General features: G+C 37.5%; 2 protein-coding genes across 2 annotated transcripts; both read right to left on the reverse strand.

The window, feature by feature from the left end:
- Window positions 1-585: 585 nt before the first annotated feature.
- LOC103339278 (NAD(P)-binding Rossmann-fold superfamily protein) lies at window positions 586-3,769 on the reverse strand. The gene is made up of 7 exons (XM_008242551.2): window positions 2,926-3,769; window positions 2,095-2,363; window positions 1,940-1,976; window positions 1,732-1,829; window positions 1,523-1,584; window positions 977-1,100; window positions 586-809 (listed from the first exon to the last, which is right to left on the reverse strand). The coding sequence occupies exons 1-7, from the start codon at window positions 3,206-3,208 to the stop codon at window positions 690-692; spliced, it is 993 nt and encodes a 330-aa protein (XP_008240773.1). The 5' UTR covers window positions 3,209-3,769; the 3' UTR covers window positions 586-689.
- Window positions 3,770-4,591: 822 nt separating this feature from the next.
- Window positions 4,592-7,235, reverse strand: LOC103339270 (Haloacid dehalogenase-like hydrolase (HAD) superfamily protein). The gene is made up of 9 exons (XM_008242546.3): window positions 7,118-7,235; window positions 6,291-6,365; window positions 6,138-6,203; window positions 5,936-6,033; window positions 5,801-5,838; window positions 5,619-5,706; window positions 5,187-5,516; window positions 5,036-5,101; window positions 4,592-4,913 (listed from the first exon to the last, which is right to left on the reverse strand). Exons 2-9 carry the CDS (start codon window positions 6,349-6,351, stop codon window positions 4,761-4,763), a joined length of 900 nt encoding a protein of 299 aa, XP_008240768.2. The 5' UTR covers window positions 6,352-6,365; window positions 7,118-7,235; the 3' UTR covers window positions 4,592-4,760.
- Between the last annotated feature and the right edge of the window lie 307 nt (window positions 7,236-7,542).

A 7,542-nucleotide genomic window follows, 5' to 3' on the forward strand; every position in this document is an offset into this window, starting at 1 on the left:
CGTCAGCAACCTGAAGGCAACAGTCCAGTCAAGATCTGCCCTTGGACTTGCCCGTATTGGTGGGACCTAGGGCTTACCCTGGCTGCAAGTGCTGCGCTGGAGCCGCATTGGGCTTGCTAGGGGGGCCTTTTGCCCAGTTTGATAGCAGCACTGGAGCTGCTCTTAGAGCTGCTCAAGTCAGGCATCGACCCACAGCCCACATAACTGGCCCATTTACTAGCGCCTAGCCGATACTGAAAAACTAAAGAGGAAAAAGAAACAATAATAAAGGAAAATACTGGGTTTTATCCTCTAATTTGTTTTTATTTTCTTTCTTTGAATATAAACCTTTCGAGTAATTTTCGGGTGAGACCATAACACCGCCACTAGATCTTACACTCCATTCACGATAATGAGCATTTGAATTATTATTAGACAAGCTCAGGCAACCCAAATAAGATGCTAGACGACCATATAAAACTAGGGGATGCATACTCTTTAACATTGTTTCACTGATAAACATCTTAATATGCTAGTTTATTTTCTGCTGTTCTTTCCCAGTTATTTTATTTTATTTTATTTTAAAAAAACACCCATAAAGGGATATCTTCTCTTTGGCATTACAATCCAAAACTGAAAAGTAGTTGTTCTAAAATAAAACTTGATAGGATATAATATTGTTCCCAGACCAACAAGGTATCTGCAGAAAATCAGAACCGAGTAGTGATCCGGGAAAATAGAGCCTTGAAATCCTTGGTTGGTGTCCCAGTTCCCTCAGGCTTTGAGGCCAAATCAAATGCTTTAAACTTGGCCTCCTCGAACTGTAGTGCCTGATCAAATTAAAGGGGCATACAAAAAGCAAGCAAATTAGTAGAATGCACCACCATTAAACGAAAAACAGATACTGCACAACCAGAAGACCCATGCAAGCTTCGAGGTAAGAAGAGAAAAATGAAACTAGGAAACTGTTTATTTGCACAGCCCCTACACACAATACCTGAATGCAGACTTCTGCAACATCAGCTCTGGCAATGGTTCTTGTTTCTGTCTTCAGAAGTTCATCATCCTTTCCAATCAGTAGTTCACGGATACCGCCTTCTTTATCTTGCAAGCCTCCAGCCCTAATTCATTAATAGTGGTCTAGATTAATTGGATAGTTAAAGAGAATAACAAAAAGTATCAGTTGTATAATGACAGCATTGCTAGGTACAACAATATAGTGATTTGAATTCCTATTGTACACTTGACTGATGCACATACCACACAACTAGTTCTATAAGTTTTAGTATCTGCAGCTATGTGGGGTCACAGAAAGAAAGGATTCTGTGGGTTTTTAAAAGTGCCATTTTGTTGAAGAATAAAAACCCAATGCTAAGTAGCATAAACAACGCTTAGGATTCCTACTTTTTCAATTGTGAGGTTTAAGGTCATATAAATACTTCAAATTTTCTGTAACAGTAGTAAGGAAACCAGCCAATGATGTTACAAAGTCCATTAATTACGAATATATTGCTTGAATAAGTATGAATATAACTAGACCAACCTTATGATTGTGTATGGAACACCAGAGTCGGCCAAATACTGCTCAGCCTTCCTCTTCCAAACCTGTATAGCGAACATATTGCATATCACTTTTATAATTAACTTATAAGAAGGAAGGAATAAATCAAAATGAAATTCCATTTCTACAAACAGAACGCTGAAAAGCTAGCAGAAAAGGAGGTAACTCAAATGTAGAATGGAATTACTGACCAATATATTCCCATTACCCAAGCTATTGAGGGGATTATTAATATCTGTTCCACCCATAGACCCAACTAACACAATTTGCTTCACTCCCGCAGCCTTAGCTGTTAACATTCATCATATAAATCAAAATGGGATTTACCATACAATTCACAAAGTACAAGCCAAATAGACCATGTTTTGAATAAATGGAAGGAAGGATAAAAATTCTCACCAGCATCTATTTGGTTTTTCTGTCCAATCCAATCAACCTAAGATGCAAAACGATATATTAAAACAAGGAGGAAAAACTACAACTACAAAAATAAATATTTTTCTACAACCACATAAAACCGTGATTCTAAAAATCATAAAAATGAAGGCACATACCTGTTCAGGATATGACCCATCTTCAAAATAGAATTCAGGCCTCCCACCTTTGGTTGGATCAAATCCAGGTTTCATCCTTGGCACAGCACTTGTAAGGATAACGAGAGCATCAATGCCTTGAATTGCAGGTAGAATGCTGTTGGCATCCCTTATATCTCCAATAAAAATATCATCTGCTCCACCAATGCTCTCTTTGCTCTCTTCTGTCCTAACCAGACCCCTAGCAACATACTGGTCTGCCTCCTTTAACTTCTTATAAACTATTTTACCTGCCAAGAATCCCCCAATAATGCATTTCAATTACAAACTCTTCCTTTAACATAAGGGCATGAAAAGTCCTCTCCGACATTCATTGCCATAGATGTTGAGTAACAACTCAAAATAAACGAATCCAGTCACAAAACACATTTTCATCACCATAGATGCTGAGTTTGTTTTTTTTTTGGGGTCAACGCCATAGATGCTGAGTAACAACTTAAAATAAACACATTCACAACAATAAAACACACGGGCATCACCCCACTCAATCACACATGCTTCTCCACACAAACACCCCCAATTATCTATTACACTTACATTTCTGCCCACTCTCATTGACCCACCACAAATCTCACACCCTAAATACTAAATACACATCTTCTAATGCTTTTTACCAAAAAGCTCTCTAATTTATTGAGTCTATGACTCACTGAGCCCAATAATCCAGTAAAGACAAACAATAAACCATCCAAAATTCAGTCCAAACCCATATAAACAAATGAACCGAAAACGCAACAAAACTTCACTTTCAACAATTAACAAAAAATAGGGAGGGCGAGAGAAGGAGAGTACCAGTTCTACCACCAGCTCCAGTGACAAGGACTGTGCTTGGACCCAAATCCGCCATCGCCTTTGTGACCACTCCTATGCTCCTAAAACCCTTTCTCACCCTTCTCTGGACAAACAAGGATGAAGCAGAAAATGAGGTCGAATAATGAAAAGAAAGGCTCGAACTTTCAGGATGTGCCACCCAACTACATTTATGACATTGACGGACGCTGCGACTGTTGCTAAATCTACAATTATTATTTGAGATCACCAAGGGGACACGTGGTGCCACTGCCACCGTTGCCATTTCTGATGAGACCAAAACTTAGTTGTACGGACCAGTCTCCATACACCCCCTCAGTCACAATTGCAATTTTGCAACCAGCTCAGCGAGACCGACAGAGAGAGAGGGCTTCGTTCTTCGCTGGTAGCCGTTAATGCACTGGGTTGGTTGGCTGGTTGGCTGGTTGGCTGGTTGGTTGGTTGGTTGGTTCGTTCGTTTTCTCTTCTACAATTCTACTTAATGCCTTATCTCTTTGCCACTGGATATGAGTCATGACAGGGCCATAGCCTATTATCCATAATTTAAGTTATGTTTAGAGAAATAATGATCAAATGATCAAATGGGTTTTATTTTCTTTCTTAGCAGAAGATTAAAGTTACAAACTTTACCAAAAACAACCATGTCCACAGCTCATAGCTCTGTCTGTATGGTCATAGCCCATAACCCATATCGCATAATTTAACTTATGTTCGAGAAAAATGATCAAATGATCAAATGGGTTTTATTTACTTTCTTAGCAGAATTTGAAAGTTACAAACTTTCCCAAAAAAAAACCATGTCCACAGCTCACAGTTCTGTCTGTTTGTATGGCTCGTGTTTCACACAGCTCTCTAAATATCACAATCTAATTTGCTGCAGTAAATTATAGCCACACAATCTAATTGCCTCTGTTATGATTGGATCTGAATGGTCTGTTTATTTCTCTTTTTAGAAAAAAAAACAAGAACTGGGTTGCTTTCCAACCTAGCAAGTAACGAAACCAAGGCTAGCTGATAAAAAAAGGATGCTTTTTTTTTTCAAACTGTTCACAGCTATACATGACAAAAGGACAGCCAATCGCCTTTTCTTCCTACTTGGGTTAATTGGGATTCATGTGATTTGCAGTCAATGATGCCAAACCAAAGCAAGTGTCTGCTAGTGTCTCGAGACTCTTCTAGACTATGATATCACTAGGCCTAAAACAGTAAAGGGCATATTATAATCACCTATGATCTTGGACAAATCATTTTCCCACTGTTTCTTGCGCATCAATCATGCTACGCATTTGAATTCTTAATTTTATGTGTTCCAGTATGTCCCTTTCATTACAAATGTCGACTTAATTACGTACACTCACACCCCTTAATATTATTATTATTATTATATATGTCGCGTGATTAGCATGAAGTTCCCTATTGATAATTGCAATCGCAATCACATTCTGACTCCCTTGACAAAGGCAGAGGAGTAAGAGGTACGTGATTAGAAAAATCCGACGGTGTGGTATATGTTAATGTTATGTTATTAAATTGATTGATTATGTCAATTGTTATTTGAATGTTTCTAATCAAGACGGTGTAATATACGTTAATGTTATTTTATTAAATTGATTAATTAGGAGGATTGCTACATGAATATTCGTTCAAATTTACAGTGTGAAAACATAAAATATATATTTTATTATGAATAAGAGCGGATCACAATGAGAGAAGGAAAATGGATTTTTTTTTTTTTAAATGATGAGGAAAATGGGATGGTAAGATCCCACAAACATGATTTCTTTCCTCATACAAACTAGTGCTTGCTGGCACAAAACCTAAGCTGTGACTGATGTCTCCACTGCAACCTTCCCAGAGTAACGAACTTCAGATTTCATTTCAACCTCCCAAAGCTCTGGCAGTGCTTCCCTGAGGTTGTGAATGCTTTCTAGTGCATAATCTGCGCCTTTAACTCTCTGGGATGTCCCAATCTGTACATATTCAATAGTGACAAAATGAATGGCATTATTAGTAATTTAGATTGTCTGTTGTTCTTTGCTTGCAATGAATAAGGACCATTATTTGTGGTATAAAAAAGTTTCCTATATCTTACCAGCACGGTTTGAAGTCCCACTCTTTTGCCAGCTTGTATGTTGCGGACACTATCTTCAAAGAACAGCTGCCAGAGCCAAAAATAAACATAAGTAACTAAATCTAAAAACCCTGCAGATTTTCAAAACCTTAGAGAGAGTTTGTTATCTTACTGTTCTCTGAGGATCAATGTTGGCTATCTTGAGAGCCCGTTCTATGGCTGCTTCTGATGGCTTGCACACAATTGGTGTTTTGGGTAATTTGGAAGTGGGGTTTTGTTGAGCAAAATGGCCAATGATGTCAAAAATTTGAGAGCTGCTAGTTGTTGTTGCAGGAACTTCAGCTGCAGATCCCACAAACTCAATGTCATCTTCATCATCAGAGACAATGCTTTTGTGAGTAGGATTGAGGGTCTCAAAGCAAATAATCCCTTCAAAACAGTCTTCCAATCCAAGCCTGCTTAGTGCTTTAGCAGCATGGACCTTGTCTGCATTTGTGAAAATCTGTTTCACATGAACAAAAATGAGCAGAAAGAGTTAGCATAAAGAAGAAAGTTTATAACCTTTGGCCTTTACTAGGCTATCATCTGGTAACAAGATGCTTACGATTTTCCGATAAGGCAGGTTCAGCAGAAGGTTCCTCAAGACCGGGTCAGGTTTTATGTTCTCATAAGGTAATCTTCCATGGACAAAACTGTTACATAGGAAAGCAAGAGGTTAATAATCCTTCAAGACCAATAATACAACAAAATATAAAAGAATGAAGAGATGGAAGTGTTTCCCAGTACCTGTGATATTCATCATAGTCAAAGTCATAACCAATTGCCTGAAAAGGAGAAACCCCAAAGTTATACATAATTCAACAAGAAGTTTAGCAGTAAATAAAAACGCAAAAAACATGGGGAAGTATAAAAAAAAAGTACCCTGAGACCAGCCATTGTAGTTCCATAATTCTTGTACAGCAGGTTACCCAATTCAGGGATTATGCTCCTCTCAATGCCAAGCTTTTCAACCATATAATCTGAAAAGAAACAGGGCACCAAAAATATAAATTTACTGATATGATAAATGCAAAATGAGAAAAATAAATGTGAATTTCAGGGCCTAACAAGAATATAAATTTACCTTCGATATTGTTTCTGCATGCTGTAGCAATCCCAGTACTGTAGGGATATAGTGTGTCATCTAGATCTGAAAAAGTTCAAACAAGTGGTCAAGATGATTGCTTTACAAGGCAACTCAGATTGACACAAAAATTTCCAAAAGCAAAAGGCTTACCAAACAGAAGGCAATCGTATTTGGTCCTCTGAGCTTGCCTGTATCGGTCGTCGAATTCCATTTCGATCAAGAAACCTTCAGCAGACGACAGAAATAAGTGAACACTAAGTTCCATGATAGCTTAAACCCACACAAGCTTATATCATATTTCATTTTGATTCTCAAACTGAACTTTTTCATGGCTGATATAAAATAATAATAATAATTAGTGGCCCCTATTGACTCAGATTACCACCAAAAGAAGAAAAGGGTCTTCAGAAGGGGAACCATCTGAGGCCAATACCAAGAATCTTGGTTGGATAAGGCTCTTAGTTTTCTGAATGGACAATCCACAACCCCCTACTATAAATTGAATGATGAAGAGGGGGACCAATGGCTTTGTGGGGTTTTAAATTTAGATATATAAACCTAGTAAAAGGTGTATTTACTTTATAAGATCAGCTGTCCACATATAATGCATAGATTAATGCATAAAGCTACAATCAAAGTTAAGTTAAGCAAAGTTTCATGTGATACATGAAGCAGTTTCCACACTGTATCTTAACTTTAGGGAACAAGAACAACTCATTGGAAAAGCTTTCCAAGTAGAACTATAAAGAATCATATGTTTAATTTGGATCAAGAAACAAAAGTGTTTGTGTCCGTTGGATGAGCCTCAAAGTACTCAATTTGATATGATCATCAAAGAATTAAGATGATGATTGATGAAAACCCAAATCTTCGTAACAAAGATTGGAAATGCAAGAGAAATCCAGAAGCAATAACATTTGAAGATGAAGATACCATTGGATCAAAAGATTTAAGATAACATTTAACATTTGACTTACCAGAATAAAATGCCAAAACCAAATTGACTGAGTAAGAGAGAGAGAGAGAGAGAGCAGAAGGGAGGAAAAAAAGAAAGAAAGAAAAAAAAAAGAGAGAGAGAGTTTCTTTCTTGCAAGGAGAGAACTCTGGGAGAGAAAGCAATGCTAAAGGTGTTGAACAATGAAGGAGTGGGAGGAGGAATGAGAGAAGCAGAGGTGGGTTTAAATAGGCAACCCGTTGTTTAATTTCCCACGAGTTTCAATATTTTAAAATGATTTTAAACCATATTTTTAATCTCAATCACGTTCAGTTAATTTTAAAACTCATAAAAAAATTTACAGGAAATGAGAGGAGAAGGCAACAGGAAAATGCCAACCTGGTTTCCAAGGTTGAACCAAGTGTTGTATTATGTGGACTCTCTTTGTCCAGAAATTTCCAGTTTTGC

The sequence above is a fragment of the Prunus mume genome, linkage group LG1, assembly GCF_029339155.1.
Source record: "Prunus mume cultivar Tortuosa linkage group LG1, ASM2933915v1, whole genome shotgun sequence".
Taxonomy (NCBI): Eukaryota; Viridiplantae; Streptophyta; class Magnoliopsida; order Rosales; family Rosaceae; genus Prunus; species Prunus mume.

What these genes read in the sequence shown, in the direction of transcription:
- LOC103339278 (XM_008242551.2), bottom strand. Translation starts at nt 3,208, where the DNA reads ATGGCAACGGTGGCAGTGGCACCACGTGTCCCCTTGGTGATCTCAAAT. An exon ending in ATGGGTCATATCCTGAACAG is followed by an intron (nt 1,977 to 2,094) that starts GTATGTGCCTTC and finishes TTTGCATCTTAG; the next exon opens with GTTGATTGGATTGGACAGAA. An exon ending in GAAAAACCAAATAGATGCTG is followed by an intron (nt 1,830 to 1,939) that starts GTGAGAATTTTT and finishes GAATGTTAACAG; the next exon opens with CTAAGGCTGCGGGAGTGAAG.
- LOC103339270 (XM_008242546.3), bottom strand. Translation starts at nt 6,351, where the DNA reads ATGGAATTCGACGACCGATACAGGCAAGCTCAGAGGACCAAATACGAT. An exon ending in GACTATGATGAATATCACAG is followed by an intron (nt 5,707 to 5,800) that starts GTACTGGGAAAC and finishes CCTATGTAACAG; the next exon opens with TTTTGTCCATGGAAGATTAC. An exon ending in ACATTGATCCTCAGAGAACA is followed by an intron (nt 5,102 to 5,186) that starts GTAAGATAACAA and finishes TGGCTCTGGCAG; the next exon opens with CTGTTCTTTGAAGATAGTGT.